Source organism: Fusarium musae, chromosome 10 (assembly GCF_019915245.1).
Source record: "Fusarium musae strain F31 chromosome 10, whole genome shotgun sequence".
In the NCBI taxonomy this organism is placed as follows: Eukaryota; Fungi; Ascomycota; class Sordariomycetes; order Hypocreales; family Nectriaceae; genus Fusarium; species Fusarium musae.
This window is the reverse complement of record NC_058396.1, coordinates 187,522-206,369: the sequence shown is the minus strand read 5'-3', so window position 1 is coordinate 206,369 and position 18,848 is coordinate 187,522. Positions and strand designations below refer to the sequence as shown.

At 47.8% G+C, this 18,848-nt stretch overlaps 8 protein-coding genes across 8 annotated transcripts; 3 read left to right on the top strand and 5 right to left on the bottom strand.

Moving 5' to 3' along the window:
* Nucleotides 1–1,206: 1,206 nt before the first annotated feature.
* On the bottom strand, nucleotides 1,207–1,980 carry J7337_012212 (uncharacterized protein; the record flags this gene model as incomplete). Its single annotated transcript, XM_044829742.1, has 2 exons — nucleotides 1,207–1,560; nucleotides 1,606–1,980. 2 exons carry the CDS (start codon nucleotides 1,978–1,980, stop codon nucleotides 1,207–1,209), a joined length of 729 nt encoding a protein of 242 aa, XP_044674658.1.
* A 507-nt stretch (nucleotides 1,981–2,487) lies between these two features.
* On the bottom strand, nucleotides 2,488–4,388 carry J7337_012211 (uncharacterized protein; the record flags this gene model as incomplete). Its single annotated transcript, XM_044829741.1, has 9 exons — nucleotides 2,488–2,761; nucleotides 2,812–2,996; nucleotides 3,046–3,177; nucleotides 3,228–3,375; nucleotides 3,427–3,443; nucleotides 3,491–3,569; nucleotides 3,617–3,734; nucleotides 3,783–4,026; nucleotides 4,140–4,388. The coding sequence occupies 9 exons, from the start codon at nucleotides 4,386–4,388 to the stop codon at nucleotides 2,488–2,490; spliced, it is 1,446 nt and encodes a 481-aa protein (XP_044674657.1).
* A 1,652-nt stretch (nucleotides 4,389–6,040) lies between these two features.
* On the top strand, nucleotides 6,041–7,007 carry J7337_012210 (uncharacterized protein; the record flags this gene model as incomplete). The annotated part of the gene is made up of 2 exons (XM_044829740.1): nucleotides 6,041–6,257; nucleotides 6,316–7,007. The coding sequence occupies 2 exons, from the start codon at nucleotides 6,041–6,043 to the stop codon at nucleotides 7,005–7,007; spliced, it is 909 nt and encodes a 302-aa protein (XP_044674656.1).
* Nucleotides 7,008–7,200: 193 nt separating this feature from the next.
* Nucleotides 7,201–10,347, bottom strand: J7337_012209 (uncharacterized protein; the record flags this gene model as incomplete). Its single annotated transcript, XM_044829739.1, has 6 exons — nucleotides 7,201–8,847; nucleotides 8,895–8,960; nucleotides 9,007–9,161; nucleotides 9,208–9,601; nucleotides 9,649–9,859; nucleotides 9,911–10,347. The coding sequence occupies 6 exons, from the start codon at nucleotides 10,345–10,347 to the stop codon at nucleotides 7,201–7,203; spliced, it is 2,910 nt and encodes a 969-aa protein (XP_044674655.1).
* A 314-nt stretch (nucleotides 10,348–10,661) lies between these two features.
* On the bottom strand, nucleotides 10,662–12,184 carry J7337_012208 (uncharacterized protein; the record flags this gene model as incomplete). Its single annotated transcript, XM_044829738.1, has 3 exons — nucleotides 10,662–11,162; nucleotides 11,214–11,412; nucleotides 11,463–12,184. The coding sequence occupies 3 exons, from the start codon at nucleotides 12,182–12,184 to the stop codon at nucleotides 10,662–10,664; spliced, it is 1,422 nt and encodes a 473-aa protein (XP_044674654.1).
* Nucleotides 12,185–14,065: 1,881 nt separating this feature from the next.
* J7337_012207 (uncharacterized protein) lies at nucleotides 14,066–14,907 on the top strand (the record flags this gene model as incomplete). The annotated part of the gene is made up of 2 exons (XM_044829737.1): nucleotides 14,066–14,753; nucleotides 14,804–14,907. 2 exons carry the CDS (start codon nucleotides 14,066–14,068, stop codon nucleotides 14,905–14,907), a joined length of 792 nt encoding a protein of 263 aa, XP_044674653.1.
* Nucleotides 14,908–15,053: 146 nt separating this feature from the next.
* Nucleotides 15,054–16,310, bottom strand: J7337_012206 (uncharacterized protein; the record flags this gene model as incomplete). The annotated part of the gene is made up of 3 exons (XM_044829736.1): nucleotides 15,054–15,437; nucleotides 15,483–15,675; nucleotides 16,243–16,310. 3 exons carry the CDS (start codon nucleotides 16,308–16,310, stop codon nucleotides 15,054–15,056), a joined length of 645 nt encoding a protein of 214 aa, XP_044674652.1.
* Nucleotides 16,311–18,198: 1,888 nt separating this feature from the next.
* J7337_012205 (uncharacterized protein) lies at nucleotides 18,199–18,783 on the top strand (the record flags this gene model as incomplete). Its single annotated transcript, XM_044829735.1, has 2 exons — nucleotides 18,199–18,683; nucleotides 18,771–18,783. The coding sequence occupies 2 exons, from the start codon at nucleotides 18,199–18,201 to the stop codon at nucleotides 18,781–18,783; spliced, it is 498 nt and encodes a 165-aa protein (XP_044674651.1).
* Between the last annotated feature and the right edge of the window lie 65 nt (nucleotides 18,784–18,848).

Below are 18,848 nucleotides of genomic sequence, written 5' to 3'. Positions count from 1 at the left end.
CGGCATAAACAGACCTCCTTAGAGGACCTAAGAGGACGAACCCTCTAAAATCGGGAAACTCTTTACCCCTACTTTCTAGCCAAAGCATAACGGGCTCTCGGGTTATTTTAGTGAGCCGAGATGCAGGATTTTCGGGCCCTGACGAGCACCCATGTCGGCAGTTGATCTTGGGACCCGATGTACTGGCACACTACCGCAGTTGATGATATATAAAGCTGTTTTCTACCCAGTAGTTAATACGATAAATATTGTACATCAATAAGGAAAATTGTTTATTGCAAACCAGACTCGCAAATTCTCACCACCTTTGTCTTGTCCAGACAGATCATCATGAATATCGACTACTATGGACGCATCGCGGAGAGTCTCCAATTCGACAACATCCCTGTTATGATCGCCACAAACGCATGCTTCATAATCGGCTTTCTACAATACGCCTACGCCATAAGACGTCTCATCCGGGAAGGTCAAGGTCCCATACCATTCTGGATGCAAACCTTTTACGTCGCGCACGAACTGACATTCGTTTACCTCTTCGCCGAAGCGGCGCCCCGCTACGATTACCACTGGTTCTTCCTCTCAACCTCATTCTCACTAGCTGTCTAGGCAGGTCTCGAGATATTCTGCATGTGGTATACCATCCAGAGCCCCAAAGACCGCATCGCCACTTTTTCACCCCTCTTTGGAAAACAGCCCCCTACTTCATCGATCTTGACGTACACTTCCTTTCTGCAGCTGGCTATGTTTGCAGTGGTCTGGATATTGATAGAGTTTCTCGGCGCAGGTAGCTTCATGCTCACAGGAGCACTCACTAATGTCCTTTTGATCGTCGGGCCGACACACGAGTATCTGTTTCGTGGCTCACGCAACGGTCTCTCTATTGGGTTCTGTCTTACCAACGTGGCCTGCGTCATCTGGACATTCGCCCCGTTCAGCTTGGGGGCTGTCGTCTTACCTGAGATTTTTGATCAGCCTATCATGTATTTTGCAGGAGCCATCTTGTTTGGGTACTCGATCTGGTTGACGACTGTTGTGGTGTCTTATCCTCCCAAGACAGCTACCAAGGGACAGCCGACGCCGATTTGGTAGGGGTTTGCACAGAGTTGTAACGGTGTTCAGTATATGAGCCCGATATAACTTTCAGCCTTTTTGTCATGGAGACACGGCCACGTTTTTATTTGCAGTCTTCAGCTATGCTCCATAGAATCACTCCGCTCCAGTAGCATAAATCCCATCTCTGATAAGCTGACTCAACTTCTTGTTCGTCTTAATGTACCGTGCCAGATCACGTCTCTTCTCAACCAACAAATCCATCACAATCCTTCCAAACACCAGTTTTCCAGAGAAGTTGAGATGAGTGCGGTCTCCCTCAATCTCGTTATACTTGTCGGCATTCTCTTGTCCAATGGCGTTGACATACTTGGTGCTCGCGGTATTAAGATCAAGGTACTTGATACCAGCTTTGTTCGCTACAGCGATTGCAGCATCGCGCTCGTTGCTGAGATTCTCAACGACTTTCCCATCCTTGAAGGTACGACGGGTAAGGGATGTAACGACGATCTGCAAAAATCAGTTACTGCACCTTTACCATAATGCCAAACTTACAGCGGTGCCTCCAGCCTCTTCAACCTCACCAATCATAACAGCAAGGTTATTTGAGTACTCCTCCAGTGTAAGAGTCTTCTGGTCATTATGTCCAAACTGAATCGTGACAATAGCCTCGTGATCTTTCTTATGACTCTTTACATTCGCGAGAGCAGTATCCCATAAGCCCTGGGATCGGAAAGATACAGTCGTTGCACCGTTCTTGGCGATGTTGATACCGCTTGCGAGCTTCTTGGTGTTGTTCAGAAGGGCATCGCCCCAGCCGCCACCGGTGGCAACGGTAGAGTCACCTGTCAAGATGAAGAAGGGCGATTTCTTGGACTCAACGCCTCCGAAAAGAGTCAGAACGCTTGCAGCAAGGGGCAGGAACTTCATGATGAGATAGTAATGATCAGAGAACTTGACCGTTGGAATGAACAGATCTGTCCCCTCAGTGAACTATATACCTTCATGTCCGGCAAGTCCATCCAATCATTTAACTTCTTGCATGCATTTCAACAGATGAAATAATTCCGCCAATAATCGTGTCTTTACCAAAGTTTGGGGGCATGACAAGGCACCCCGGATTTCCAAAGCTTAATGCACCGACTCCATGTCGAGCCGTTGGGGTTAGTGTGGATCTCCACGCTCTGTTTTACTGGGGTAGCCGATTGGTACAGTTTACGTATCGGCAGTACAGCTCGGGTCTTGATATCCCGAGGTCTTGCAGACCAGAATACGACTGCAACATGATGACAGTCTTTTAGTTTCACCAGACTACGTGATGAATTTTTCACTCGAGGTTTCTCGGGTAGTTGGTTCTTTTATTCTTGACTTCTTAACTGGGAACTATCATCCACTACCAGCCCTAATCTTTTTTTTCTTTTCCCTTTTCACACTTCCTTAAACATTCAGCTCAGCAGCCTTAGCCTTCTGGATAGACTCCTGGTAAGGCGCAAGCTTCTTCTCCAACTTACCACCCGGTCCACAGAACTTATCGACCAACTGCGCACTGCGACCAATGTACAGCTCCGGCTTCATCATGCCATCGAGATCAGCCCAGATGGGCTTGAAGAACTCGGTCTTCTTGATCCGCTCAACGAGATCGTTAGACTTTCCGAGGCTCTGGACCTGGTGGGATGCTTCGAAGGAGAGGACGCGGATTTGCTCGTGAGCCCTGGGTTTGTCAGTCGGTTGTGATTGGGTTGGTGGTTGAGGTGGACTTACTCTTGTCGGGACACACCCATTGCGACGAGGCGCATGATGATGTTCTCGGTGATCATGAAGGGGAGCTCGGCCATGATGTTGGAGTGGATCTTGAGGGGGAAAACGACGAGACCCTCTGTGACGTTCTGGAGGGTGATGGCGACGGCGTCGGCGAGGAGGAACATCTCGGGGATGTCAATTCGTCGCTAGATCTGTCAGAATGTGAAATGAACAATAGACGCTAGAATTACTCACGCAGGCGGAATCATCAAGGGATCGCTCCATCCACTGAGCGGAGTGGGTGCTCTGGTAAGTAGCGGCCTTGGACTGGAGGACTCGGGCGAGACTGGCAATACGCTCAGATCGCATGGGGTTCTGCTTGTAGGCCTAGCAGATCATCAGTACGTCGACTTCAATTTCTGCGGAGTATGACTGACCATGGCGCTGCTTCCGATTTGACCCTTCTCTCGGGGCTCGCCGACTTCCTTCATGAAGGCGAGATGTCGCAGATCGGAGGCGATCTTGGTGACGGTGGTGCCGAGGCCAGTGACGGCGTTGGCGATGAGACAATCGACCTTTCGGGTGCTGAATGATCATTAGCATCACAAAGGGAGCACGTTGCATTGTCAGACTTACTATGTCTGTGTTGAGATCTGAAAACTGTTAGAAAAGCACCAGAAAAATAGTAGCATGCACTTACGTCGTAGCACTCCTCAAACCCAGCCTTTTGGCAGAGCAGCTCATTGAGCTTATCACACTTCTCATGATCACCACCAAAACTAAACCCATCAGAACTCATCCCAACGCCAATGCATGACAAACTCACATCTCGAGGAAACTGGCCTGAGTACCGGTAGTTCCCTGCGCACCACGGAACTTGAGCTCAGCGCGCACGCGCTCAAACTCATTGAGATCCATCAAAAGATCCTGCGCCCAACCCGCAGCTGCATCCGTCAATACACGATTCATCCCTCAAGGGAAAAAGTGCTTACCTCGCTTGCCGACGGTGCTGATCTGGGCAGGCTGGAGATGTGTGAAGGACAGAGTTGGCTCGTTCTTCCACTCGAGGGCGAATTGCTGCAGGTTGTAGAGAACCTTGGCGAGCTTGGGGATGAGAAGATCGAGAGCATCGCGCATGAGGATGAGCTCCGTGTTATCGGTGACGTAGCAGCTCGTCGCGCCGTAGTGGATGATACCAGCCGCAGCGGGGGCAGCTTGACCAAAAGCATGAACGTGCTGTATCTCAATCAGCCTTGTAAAAGTTGTCGCTGTACCGTGGTTCTTACAGCCATGACATCCTGGTACGCTAGTCAGCTCGCTTATCCCCAGCACTTGATCAGTGCACTCACATGACGACGGATCTTCTCCTCATGACGCGCAACCTCAAAGTCATGGTCGGTGACAGTGAGATTGGCCCTCATCTGCTCGAGCGCCTCGTCGGTGATGGTGTTGATGCCGAGCTCCTTCTCGCTCTCGGCGAGGTAGAGCCATAGCTTGCGCCAGGTGGAGTGGCGGGAGCGCTGGCTGAAGAGGTGGGACAGCTCCTGGCTGCAGTAGCGGCCCGTGAGGGTTGTCTGGTAGGTATCGAAGGCGGCCATTTTGGATATCGACTGATGGTTTGATATTGTGACTAAGGCTGAGGGCGGGGAGGTCTTTTTGACGTGGGCGTGGAGAAAGAAAATTTTAGCCTTTGGCCCGGATAATTCTCTAGCCGTTTGTTGTTGTGCACTGCCAGCGCTGTCAGTGCCAGTGGTTAGAGACTGTGTTTTGTGATTGGTTAGACTTGTGCTTCCGTGGGGTAATTCCGTTAAACCGCTCATCATATCAGTCCATCAGTGCATGGCAGTGCACAACAACAACAACAGCTGAATAAATCAGAATCAGTTCATTCTCACCTGACCTGGTAGCATTGATGATGCTCCTATCCTCTGCTTTCTTCAATCAAGCAGCAAATACTAGGATCGCTTGCAGATCGGTACGCTGGACACTGGGTTTGACTTTGGCAGATGCCCCACTACAAACCTTGTCATTCAATGGCAGATCTCAACGAATCATACCACAAGATTCGTCTTGTGACTTCTCCATGTTACTCATTCAATTTCTAGTCGCAATGTTCAATTACCTATGCTGGGGCCATATTTTTGCATTCCCGTGGTCGTTGCCAACTCCTTACCCAATGACGCTAGCGCAGCCTCATGATTCATAGCATGGATATCTGGAGAGCATGATATTGGCAGCAGCTCTCGAATGAAAACATGAGCAGCATGGACCAGGATCAAAGGGCTCAGAGGAGCATACAGGGTCGGTAATGGAAGCACCACAAGACAGAGAAATACTCAGACAAAGCGTTTGCATCAGATGGGAATCGAAACTCGGCATTCTCTATATCCAAGCGCCAATGACTATGCCATTCACATTCGAAACTGGGAAGCCGATTGTTTCCTTGACGAAACCTTAGAGGTATTATGGTCTTCTATATTCTCGGTTTCAATTCGGACTGTCTGTAACATCGCTGGTCAAATCGCTCGCTTTAATATGCTGGCATGCTGGTGCTAAACTTTGTTCAAATTTGATGAGTGCCAAACGACAAACCGCCCCGATTGGCTACTTTTATAAAACTGAAGCGTGAAATGTCCTGTAATAATAAATTGATTGCCAATATCATGCTAAGAATTCTATTAAGTACCACGCATGTAAACTATTTATCCAAGATCAAAGTCTGTGATTGAAGTTAGAAATAGGGGTTTAGGGTATGGGATGAAAGTGTTTGACCGATAAGATAAGCTGATAAGATAGACACTGATCTGTCACGCACGTCACAAGCAAAACCACTCAACGCGTGCCACGGCACAGGGACCCAGGCTACCAGGTCACCCCATGTCACCAGATCTCTGATCCTCCCATCTCGGCAATGACGTAAACGAAATAAACTCGTGTAAAACGCATTAACGTTCATCTGATCTCCAAAATTACCCAAACCTCTCCAATCCCCATAAAACCCGTCCCTAGCGCCTCGGAATCACCGGCGCACATACAAAAATAGCATCACGCTTACCAAGAACCGGTCTAGAACGCCTCGCCAACATGGGTCAATACGAGCAGAAAAACCAAGTCCACCCCTGCAAGGAAAAGGGGCCCGTCCAATTTAAATAAACACTCACTCTTCCCCAAACTTTTTTTTTTCCCTTATCCATCTCTTGGCTCGTCACTCGCTTATTCATCACTTTCGTTATACTTTATTTCTATCAATATGAAGCTTTTTGGATCCATTGGCGCTGTTGCAGCGGCCTTGATGCTGCTTCCTGGTCAGGCTTTGGCTGGGCAGTACAAGGGCTTCAGTATGGGTGCCAACAGGGCTGATGGCGCTTGCAAGTACACTGCGGATTGGAAGAAGGATTTTCAGACGATCAAGAGCTGGAACAAGGGTTTCAACGCTGTGCGCCTTTACTCCGCCGATGACTGCAACAGTGAGTTCACCCACCCCTGCACACAATAAGATCGACGACACATACTGATGGATTTTAGCACTGGTCAAGGCTGTCCCCGCCGCCAAGCAGACCGGCATGAAGATCCTTGTCGGCGTCTGGGCCACCGACGACGCTCACTTCGGCCGCGACAAGGCCGCTCTTCTCAAGGTGATCAAGCAGTACGGCACCGACTGGATCGCCGCTATCTCCGTCGGCTCCGAGGACCTGTACCGCAAGGACATCTCCCCCGACAAGCTCGCCCAGCAGATCTACGACGTGCGCGGCATGGTGCGCCAGTTCAACAAGAACCTCAAGGTCGGCCACACCGACACATGGACCGCCTGGGTCGACGGGCGCAACGACGTTGTCACCAAGGCGTGCGACATTGCCATCACCAACGGGTTCCCTTACTGGCAGGGAGTTCCGATCAAGGAGGCTCTGCAGAAGAAGACGTTCCAGAACTCGTACTGGAGTGTGCAGAAGCACGTCAAGGCTGTTAACAGCAAGGCTGCTGTTTGGGTTGGTGAGACTGGGTGGCCGACTAAGGGACCTAACTACCAGAAGGCTGCTGCTACTACGGCTAGTCTGCAGAGTTACTATAACAATGTTGGGTGCTGGTTGTGGCAGCAGAAAGATGCTAGTGGGTTCTGGTTCACTGCTTTTGATGCGCCCTTGGCTACGCCTGAGGTTGAGAAGTACTTTGGTATTGCGAACAAGGACCGCAAGCTCAAGTTCACCCTCACTTGCTAGATGGGGCGTATCTGATTTCGAGTATATTTTTGGACATGAGAGGGATCTGGCTGGGAAACAGGCGCTGGAGACTCATAGCATATACATTCATTCATAGACTATTTCATTCAAAAGCCAGCGGGGTAAAAATATAATGGCATTGTAATTCACTGTAACTATCTCACTCGTACCATGCGTCTATGATCCCTGGACCTCAAGCCTTGATGCCAAAGGGAGGGCCTAAGTAGCTCTTTGCTACACCTCCACAGTCAACCACGATCTTCTCAAGCAACATATTCGCATGTCCCAACCTGACATGTAGCGTATGCGCACCTGCTCCTAAGGTGACCTCATGCTTCCGAACCCAAACGTTATCCGATGCAGCAAAGAACCAGCCATCGGCCGACGCCCATCCCTTGTCAGCAGCATTCTTCTCACTCTCTGGAGTTCTCTTCTGCAGGGAATAGCTCTGGCCTTGTTCCTCGTCGATTCGGACGTCATACGTCAGAATATCTTCTGAGGAGAGATCCAGAGTCGTGCCGAAGTACAGTACCAACGTAGCGTTGGAAGTCTCGCTGAAGAGGTAAAATGGGTACTGAATGTAGGGAATCGAATCGGTGCTATCGGTGCCTGGGACGAGGGTCAAAGAGCCAGTTTCTAGTCTACCAGCGTCAGGCAGAATTATGTACGGAGTCTCGAGGTGACAATCGGTAGCAGGGATAGACACAAAACTGTCCTGCTCAACGAAACCCTTGAAAGAGTTTGGGACACGTCTGCCATTGATCGGTAGATGGACCTGCTCAAAGTCATCTTCTTCCGACCGAACATCGATGAGTACCTCTTCGTTGAAGTCATCAGATACTTGAGTCCAATCAACCGAGATCTCAACCCTGGCATCTTCTTCACCTGGTACCAAGACCCCCGAGATCTTCGACAGCCTAATCCAACTCTTCGGCGCTGAAGCAGTCCAATGAATCTTCGGCGCTCCACGAGTGAAGATATCAAAGTATCTCACCTCAGGTCCATACCGACTCAGAGGCCGCAAAGTCAGCCCAGGAACAAGATCCCGTCTGCTTGGATGCGTTCTCTCAGACTCTTCATTAATCCGACCAGGCCTTACACCCTCATGCCCCTCAACAGCAATACCCATCTGTCCAACAATAGGATTAGAATTCTGACGTTTCTGAACGAAACATAATCCACCGATCATGTCGCGTGAAGGAGCATGCCATGTATCTTCATAGCCGTAGTGGGGCTGCATGAGAATATGGTTCCATTTCCCATCTAAAAGGCCGTGATATTTTTCTGAAAGAGTGAAATCCTGGTCAAAGGCGTCGAGAGCGATTTGGGCGTATGTGTTTGCTGAGTTTCGTCTTTGACGAGCGTACAGCTTGTTTAGCGCTTGACTCCAGCGTACCTTGTTGTAAATGTACGATGCTTTGGTAGGGTGAAGAATAAGCTGGAACGACGCTGCTTTTTCTGCTTCTGAAACACGGGCATGTGCCTTTTCAGCATCGTCAAGAAGCTCTCTCCATCGACGATACACGGTATCGGCTTCTCTGTAATGCAAAACGGAGAAAGTCTCAGGTTCGATATGCTCATGCTTTCTTAAAGATAGTAGTCGATCATGTCGATGCCAGATTGACCCAACTTCATCCGCGAGCTCAGCGCCAAACTCTCGTTTTGCAGCTTGACGGAAGAAATGGGGGAGAGTATCGCGTTTGATGCTGTTGATGTCCCAAGCTAGCGCCATGGCGAAGGAGATTGGAATTTCTTGAGGTTTTAGGTCGCCGACGTTGAAGACCCAGATTTGACGAGCGTTGTGATGGTACGCTTGTTGCAATTGGTGCCAGACTTTCCCCTTTGTACCCCATTAGCAGTTTATCTTGAGAGTGGGTTGAGACATACAAGAGAGTTGGTGTTGATCCACTTATAACTTCGAGGATCTCCGACGTATTGAAGATGATAGTATACCTAGACGACTGTTAGAGAGCGTTGAAAGTAGGAGAGACAGACCTACACCAGCTCCGCCTTGTCTCTTGGCCTCTTCCTTTGTTGGAAGTCGTCGAATAGTGCCAAAGTTGTCATCCTGGAACAGAAGCGTGACGTCATCTGGGACATTCAGCCGGCCTGTCTCAAACATCGACTGAACCTCTTTATAGATGGCGAACAGCTCTGCCCCAATTAGCAACTTCCCAACTTCAAGAGGAGCAATACTCACGAGGTACACCATCTTCACTCCCATAAACCTTCTTAATAACCTGCCTCTGCGTCTCAATAGCATCCTGCACCACAGCAGCTGGATCCTCAGCCAACATCTTCTTATCATACTCTCCTCTGATACCCAGAGTAAAGTATGAATCACAGCCCTTAGCTCTACTAGCGCCGTGTTCAAAGAACTCGGTTATTTTCTGCTTGTTGGTCAACCAATTCCAGCTTCCGTCTGGATTCTCAGCGAACCACTCGTTTGAGAGTCGTTGCATTGGTTCGTGATGGGATGTAGATATGACGATGCCGTATTCATCTGCGAGCTTTTGATTGAGGGGATCGTCTGTGAAGAATGATGCGCCTGGGTTGGGATAACCGGGCCACATCGCTGGCCAGAGAAAGTTGGCCTGTTATCGTTAATAATGCGTCGCTGTTTAATGGGTTGGTAATATACCTTGAGTCTGAGTAGGAGTTCAAAAACTTTGACGTAGAACTTGGAGTTGTATCCTCCGAACTTCTCCCTCACCCAGCCTGTTAAAGCAGGTGCTTCATCGTTGAGAAAGATACCTCGATGTCGTACAGATGGCTCGCCGTGAATGGTTTGCTTCTCAATGGCGTATATGTCTTCATGGTGTTTTGGTGGCACATCAGCCCACCAGTACCATCTGGTGAATGTCAGCGAATCTGGGTTGATTGACTGTGCTGGAATGACTTACGGTGAAACACCAATTTGTTCAGAGAGCGTGTAGATGCCAAAGATGGCACCTCGCTTATCACTTCCAGCTACCACCAAAGCCCTCTCACACTTTCCAAGAGGCTGATCGACAATACTCGTGCTGAACGTCTCCCATTTTCCCTCAATTGCCTGGGCATCAAGTTTACCCTGTTGCGCAAGCGTCTTGATGATCCCACTCAAAGCAACACTGCCAACAATGATAACCGTTTTCGTCTGTATCTTATCATAATCCGAATCAGACGATATCATAATTAACGGACTTGCATCTCCCTTCGTCACACGAGCAAAGTCCTCGACCAAGTCCCCTGCGGCGCGGATAACACCAGGGAAATCTGATTGGTCCACCACAATCGAGGCACCGACCAACGGGATTGACCCAGGCGAGGGTTTCAAGTCAACGATCTTTTCTTCAAACATGACCGAATGAGTTTACACAGATAAATTTGTATTTTTCGTGAAGAGTTTAATAACTCAGTTTGAGAAGTCGGTGTCAACTCCGAGATCGAGTCAGGTGATCCTGACTTTCCCCTCAATCGTTAGCTCGGTTTAATGTCATCCCGAATATTCCGCACTTGAAAACGAGAGCATCGTGGCCTTGGCAATGATGATTTCTTTCCCCTCATTTGCTCAGATCATATGAATTCGGTGAGAAGGCCGGTTCGTAGATCGCTTGATATCCAATTCTTCTAATCTAAATTAAATCCTTATTGATAAAACCCATCTTTTAGCCATTATGCCTGTGCACGCCGAATCGCATTCATAGCCATAGCCGTGACAACACCTCGGCTCCCAATCTTAAGCGGTTTAGAACCGTATCCCCACAACCACGCCAGCTCCCATCCACCATCGACCTGTTGACCCTCAAGCACAGTCCCAAGATCTCTATCGTTCTTCAAGCCCAAAGACTGTGCACTCATAATTCTCATCGCCGCACTGAGAATATTACCATTACAGCCCATGCGCTCTTGTATACATACGACAAGTAGTTCTCGCATCTTTTCAAGGTTCGGGTCTGAAGGTCGACGGGCGCAGAGATCAGAGAGAATGTAAAGCAGCCAATCTGGACTTTCGTAGTACCGGCTTCCATGGAGGTAAGCCCTTGTTTCGAGGAGCTGGCAGAGAAAGTCGTAGACTCCTGGAAGCTTATCTTGCCACTCGTTGATGACGAAGAAACGAAAGACGGTGGCGCATATACAATGACAGAAGCGAGGTCTCGTCTTGCTGAACCAGCACTAGAACGCAATGAGCCTGGCTGAATAGACTGATTTATGTCGATAACTTACGTATGGGAGTCCGTCGGGGCTTAGATTCGAGAGAATTTTATCTCTTGCTTGCACCTTGTCAGCCATAGGGATTCTCTCTAGAATTGTCATGGCTAGCGACGTCGTGTCTGAGTCGTCCGGATATGTCGTCCCAGCAAAGGTTGGCTTTCCCTGGAAGTAATTCCAAGTATACCGCTCGTTCTCTAGGACAACCAAGTCCCTGCGAATATGGTCAGTCGAGGACATGTATGTAAGCATTAGGACACCCACCTATTTCCTGTGTTTTGCAGAATCACCAACTGTGAGTAATTGTCAGGCTGCATCTGTCCTGTACTGAGTGTGCAGAACATCCTTTTCGCATTCTGACGAAGAAACGTTCTGGCCCGGGCAACAGGATCGCCCAGTGAATGGTGAAGGACTCTGACCAATGAATCATTGTCTTTGAAGACGATGCCTTTGAAGCCTAGTGTCTGAGCCGCAGTGACGTTATCAATTTTGTCATCAACGAAAATGCACGATGATGCAGGCACCCGCGCTTGCTTCAGAAACTCTCTGTAAATCGCCAGGTCAGGCTTTCGCTCTCTCAGATCCGACGACGCAGAGAACCGGTCGATAATTCCCCAACTTTCAATCTCATATTTCAGAAGCTCAACTTCCGGTCTGGGGATATTGGACAGACAAAAGACATTGACGTTTGGGTAAATATGCTTCAGTTCTTTGATGGAAGATATGAGGGACTGGTTGGCCTTCATGCCATCCCTCATCTGTTCCAGAGCCTGTGTCCATGTCTCGAGATCAATGTTAAAGTCTTGCATAACTTTATCGTAAGCCTGTTGTTCGGAGATTTTGCCTCGTTCATAGCCATGCCAGCCAGGTGAGTCTAGAGCACTGGCAATCTGGCTTGACGATAGGCCGACGGTGTTTTTGGTTGTATAGTTGACGAGCACTCGGCCCAGGTCAAGGACGACTGCGGTATATTCCTGAAAAGTCATGCTGAAAACTTGTTGGGATGTTTCGATGAGTGAGAAGACTAAGGTTTGTGTATTGTGATGGAAGGAAGACGACGAAGAGTAGCTATTTATAGGCTCGTCGAAAACCAAAGAAGTGTGATTGATTGTAACCGAATAGACATTATTCTATTCTTAAGTAGCCGTCGTGACGTCTTGGTGGCTGTCCAGCTGTGGCAAACCGAAAATGTCTCAGATATCCGATCTTGGCCTCTCATCCAAAGTCAAGACCGCGGCTGACTTGCTGCAGGTTGCTTGATCCAAAGGTGAATCACATACAATCACTAGCTAGCGTCCCAGCCGTGCCATAAGCCACAATTAGACTAGAGGTCCATGAGCACCAATCGCGAAGCAGTTATCCAGTATTGCTCGAAAAATGTCTTGGATGATCTGCACGCCACGTCCACTTATAGGCCTTCGTTCCGTGGTCCCGCTTCCACTAAGATCGGGTAGATTTTCCCGGGCCGCTTGGATTACAACGAACTTGGAATGAGCGTTTTGATACGACGAGAAAGTTCTTGGTGCACTCTAGTGAGATACGACAAAAGCTTTATTTCAGGTGGCTATTGGCCCTTGTTTCATAGACGTCATCCAACTTATTTAGGGCATATTTAGTACAGATGCTAGTAGTAAGATGAAGGAAGGCTTGGGCTGGGGCTAATAAGGGGCTACCTTTGATATGGAACAGCGATCAAAGATTTAGCCAGGAGTGACAATGACCTCCAACTTCTTGATTGGCTTTGGAACGCTATGGTCTATTGGTAAAATCTCAGAAAAGAGTTGTTCGCGTTGAGGTCTCGGCACTGACCAATGATTCACGTGGATTAATGTAGGTGAGGCTGCGATACGATTGTTTATATGCATAAGAGGAATTGAACAAGATGCGTTTTGGTTTCCCTGATAATAAGCCTTATTTATTCATAACAATTTAGTATAAAAAGTTAGAGAATTGCTTCTCTAATAGCGCTGCACTTTACCTCCATCAAGAGTTCTTAATCTCAGAAAATAGTTTACACTACAGCCCTATATGCTCTTCTGTCTTTATAATTCCATTCTATATCTAAGAACTATTGCCAACTGGTGATGCTGCTCGGAAGAGACAAGAGACAGTTCCTTTTCTCAGCTCTTAGCAGATCCTGATAAGATAAGGGCTTGGACAACAGCATCCCAGCTATTGCCAAGAGCTTTTGCTGTCTGTTTCACGCGGTGACTTCGGGCCCCCAATTCAGCCTAGAGTCTAGATCTCGCGGGAAGAAACACGGCAGGTCCGGTGATCTTGGCAGGTTACATGGCACGTTTTTACCCCTGTCATCATTGGGTCTTGGCCTCTTTATCTCCTGGACCACCGTATATTTGTGCTTTTGCACTTCAACATAGCCTCAGAGGTCTCGACCCGTACTTATCTATTGGGGTCCAAATTAGTGTACAAATCACAATGCGTCGGCGGTGTAGCTAAATGAGCAGGTGGTACGGTATTGTCAAAGCGCTGCGCAGCACTTGGAGTCCGCGAGGTTCGAGAACACATTGGCAAGACCTGAGCTGTTACCTTGAAGGATTCATGAGTCTTGAAGGAGAAGGTCGCTTCTGAAGTTTCGTTGCACAACATGAGGAAGTCACGTTGATAGAATATTGCCTAAAGGTGAACAAACATGCGATGGGATATGGCCCCCAAGATTCTGGAAAAAGTATTCCGCTATCGTGTGATAGCGCTTGGCAACCGAATGAGGAAACTTCCGAGATATTGCGTGTAAGTTGGCAACAGAAGACTACATCTTGAAGATATATAAATCAAGCAAACCGCGCTGGACATGATCTACAACTCAGACTATTAACTCTCTTAGTATCCATTACATCAGAACCATCACTATGCATTCTTTCAAGATCATCCTTATCTCCTTAGCCCCTGTGCTGGCCATGCCAGCGATAAGCCCACGGGACATCGAATCTGATGGACCTTTCGATTTTGGACAAGGCTTCCTGGTCCCTGCGAACGTTTCCATTGATGACTATGACTCTACTCCCATGATCCCACTGCCTCATCTCAACCTACGCGACCTTGACAGTCTGGAAGAGCCATTCGCTCCAGAATTCGATAACATTACCGACTTGGATCTCGATACCCGTGCACCCAAAGAGACGAAGGTATTTTTCGGCAAAACTCAGGTTGACTATGGCTGCGAAGCCTCGATCAGAAACCCTCTCGGCACAGCCATCCACTCCATCTGCGGAAATGGAGATTGCGACAAGAGTGTCGTGTACACCCGAAAGGTCAAGCATATGGCTGGCGGTGGCCGTAGAAAAGATGCCTGGCTGCGTATCTCGGTCCGGGGCGAGTACTTCGGCCGTCACACACGAGGTTACATGGCCTCAGCCGTTCAGAAATCAGTCAACGACAAGACTGCCAAACCAGCTATGCGATACTATCTCCCAACGAACCCAAACTTCCAGGCCCAGAAATGCAAGATGTCAAAGTTTAGCAATTACATCAAGATGCGCAAGAACTTTGGCGATACGATTTATATGGAGATTGATGTCACCCTTAAGACTAGTAACTGTGAGTCATTGTATCGTCATAGTAAGAACGCTCGACTAATGTAGACATAGCACACTGCTTTACGCCGAATCTTCTCAAAGAGGTTGCTGGTGCCATGGGAGGGATTGGAGGTTCCTTTTTCGGGACTCTTGTTACGGGCATGATTGGTTGTTAAGTGAACGGACAGTGGGATTCTGATGGGGCACTCTTCAACTTACTGGGAATATAGGCACTCAACTCCTATATCATCAATGTGTCACGGGTTCAGGCAGTGGAACAATAAACTCTTGGGATTCTCATAAATGCATAATCTGGAGATCTCTAGATACCTACTTTAGCCCCATCTGTAATCCTTTTCGTGATGATGCCAAACTTGCTCGTGCCTGTATGTAACGACGACTCGTTACGATTTTCATACTGCTCCTTGGTCCAAGGCCCCCGGACATCCTCCACATCCATGTAATCCTTGCCGATCATGCGTCGATTGCGATCCCATTGAGGGTCAATAACTTCATTGTCTGAGTGCCAACGACCAAAAACCTTTCCGCATCCCATAACTAACGCAATGATAGCAAAACCGTCGTCTACACGGAGATGATTAGGACGTTTAATTGGAAGACGAGCATGCTCATTCGTTTCTCCCCCATTTTCACCCCGTTTCATGTCTACGCCCCATAGCACTGAGCGGCCTCGATTGGTATGAATCTGGATTACATGTTAGCTAAATTTCCATCAAACTCGTCCACTTACCTCAATTGCTGTAGGCGCAGGATCATGATAGGGGTTATGGTAGACTTTGATCTCTTCAATTCTTTCGCCGCCTTGGCCGTCAATTTCGAACGTATCCCAGCCTTGCTCAAGCCAGATCGATCCGGCATCATCCCGGTCTCGTAAAAAGCGAGTCTCTCTATCTGTTGCAAGGCGTAAATTGCCTACATCACAGCTGTGAGATCCCCAGTCACTCAGGCTATATTTGTCTCGTATAAGGTATGCAGAAAGGCTCCGAATTTGTGATAGTTGAGCTGTATCGTATCATTCGCGAGAATAAGTGTGTTCAGGGGAACAAGACTGTGCCAACGCCCACTGTATCGAATGCGACCTTTAAATATCTGTAATCGCATATCAGAGTCAGGAGCGAGAAGACTTTTGAACATGCACGTCTTCGCATTCCAACAGTACCCCTCATGGGCTCTAGCTTCGGGGACTTGTGCAGGCTTTCCTCCGCCGTCGGTGCGGGCTTGTAAAAGCCAAACTTTCTCGATGAAAGGATCAATGCCATATCTTCTATATGTCTTTGAATCCATGTCAGATTAGTTTTCTAAAGGAGCCTTCAAGAACCTACTGTAAGAGTCCCTTTAAGACCAATTATGGCCATATCCTCTGCGACAGCGAATGGCAATTTGAATAGATGCAGGCCGTCTTGGCCATACGCATGCTCAGAGCCATCGGTGAGATAAACCTACCACTACGTAAGTATATCCTAGTTGTTTTGAATTACTTGTCAACTCACCTTAACTCCTCTGCACGACGAATAGTTCCACGAACAATCCTGCCACGGTCTAAGGATAGTTGAGGCATAGATATGGAAGACGAAGCCCTTGATCCAGACGCCACCTGGGACGGATCCTGTTGTCTGATATGAGCCGCTTTCCTGCGGTTTATGTCCGAAAATTCTTTCATCTTCTCCAAAGCTGATAGCTATAGCTGATAAATCTCCTTCCGAGTTCCAGAAGAGGTCAAAGGTCCACGGGTGTAGGAGTTCATGCCAGCCTCGCAAGAAATACCCTGACCGAAAGTACAAGCCTGGCTCACGAGTATCGCCCAGTACCTGCAGCCCACTTTTGACAGCTTGATATATGATGTGACCCTTTTCGGTTGGTTGGCGCCGTAGCTCTCGAATGTAAAGACCCTCAATCTGCTCACAGACCTTCCAAATTCTTCGACGATTGGTGATTGGGGACATGAGTTTCGCGACTCCAGACCGTGGCTTTGAAGCATGCTCAGCCCAAAGGAAAATCTTTCTGAAGTCCCTGCCATCCGAGGCTTGAGACTGTTCTTTTAAACAGTCGTGTAGCTCGGTAAAAAGGGCAAATGGGTCACTATGCGCCTCTTCCAAGAAGAAGCATTGTCCCTCAGACTCAGGAATGTCATCTGCGAGGCGGAAAAGAGGTTTAGAAGACTTTTATTGTCCAGGACGTCTGAAACGATAAACATGACTGTTTCGGGAAGAGCTCCTAGTGGATTTGACCCTGACTTAGCTCTGCAGTGGAGCTGAGGTGCCTCGCCCTTGAACCCAGAACCTGCAATGTAAGAAGCAATCCTATCCTTGACTTCAGTACTGTACTGCGGGTTGGAGACTGTATACTCCTTGCCAGGAATGCATATCCAATACCAACTCTGAGCCTCGTTGACATCTCCATAATCCAGAGAAAGACAACTTAGCTCTTGTGGCCGGATCTTCCTGACAACAGAGAATCGGTCAAAGGCTCTATAGAGGGCCCCTTTGTTGATCTTGGTCGTATCGGGCGTCCCAGTCAAATACCATGCTAAAGTCTCATAACATTCCGTATGGAAGGGGATCACTCGTTCTCGGCATTTCTCGTTCTTGTAGGCTTTCAGAGAACGCACGTCAATGCCTTCAAGAACGGAATCTTGCCGCGCTTCAGATGATAAGCTCAAGAACCGCAGAACTCTAAGTCGACCAGATACATAGAACCTGGCTTAGTTAGCCATATTATATAAAAATAAGTTACTCAACAGACTTGGAACTTTCAGCAGCTGAAGGATTATAGCCCAGGAGCTGGGTCTCACTTGTCCACTCGACGTCGGTTGGGTCAATAATATCTGGGTCATACTTGTAGCAATCTTTTAGGCGATTGTAATATGACGTTATGTTATATGAAGCGACTGGACATCCGCAAATAGCGCACCACCCATTGCAATTACTCAGTTGTGTCATATTTCAGCCTAATGTGAAGTTGGAGACAACAGTATATAAAAGACACCTAAGGGGCGATTTATAAATAAGCTAAGTACTATGAGATGTTTATATAAATATGTAAAAGATGCTGAGTTTATATATGCAATTACTTGAAAGATAAATTAAAACAAGAATATTATTATAAGCAGTATATGCATTTAGCCAGGAGCCTTATAAAAAAATGCATATTACTACTTTATTTACTTTTTACTTTTCTTAAAACCTGCAGTCTTTCTTTAAACCTTAAAAGTCTTAAATGCAACATAAAACAGCAACATCAGAATAACAAAAATGCCATCAATGTCAATCTCAAGGATAATTGAATTCCTATGGCACCCTCCACGAAACGAACCAGGAGTTAAGAGGCGCCCACTTGATCGGAGAGATCCAGCAAACGCCCAGTATTATCATAACTGGGGGTTTACAGTTTACCGGACGTATTATGGTCCTGACTCTGACCAGAATTGGGGGACACTTATCGATATAATGACTCGACAAACTCGCCTTGCACTCGGCTACCATGAGAATGAGAAGATTTACCAGGAGGACCCGAGGCAGAAGCAGCGCTTCTATGCAGACAAAAGCGACTATGTGGACGACATAAACCGATTGAAGAAGCTATTTCGTCTAACAGTGAGAGAAGACTTATCGGTGCTTGATGGTCTCGACATCCCTCAAATTCGAGAAGTGTGTCGCAAGGAACTTCCAGAGGCAAGCAAGAATATAGAAGGGGCGAAGTCATGCTTTGTTTTTGTCGCCGATGAGGAAGTCTTGAATGATATCACCCGTGGAGTATTTGTGATCAAAGTTGTTGGTTATGATTGGGACGAAGATCGACTCGGGCAGGGTTGGATGAGAATTCGAACCGGCGAGGTGCTGGAACTTTGGCAGGCACTTTTACTTTGGGACTCCATGGATTCTGACCCTTACGAGGAGATTCAGGATCACTGGCTTGGACAGGAGTTGAAAAGGTACACTTGGCCAGGCGATGCCTCCACTTATCCGACTCACGGATCTTCCGAAGCTCAAACTGCACCCTCTGAATTTTCTCACTATAGGCTGGAGTATTAAGTGGAATTGGCTCAGAGATTGAACAAATGTATTTCAAATCTACATTTCTTCTCAATATCTCAAAT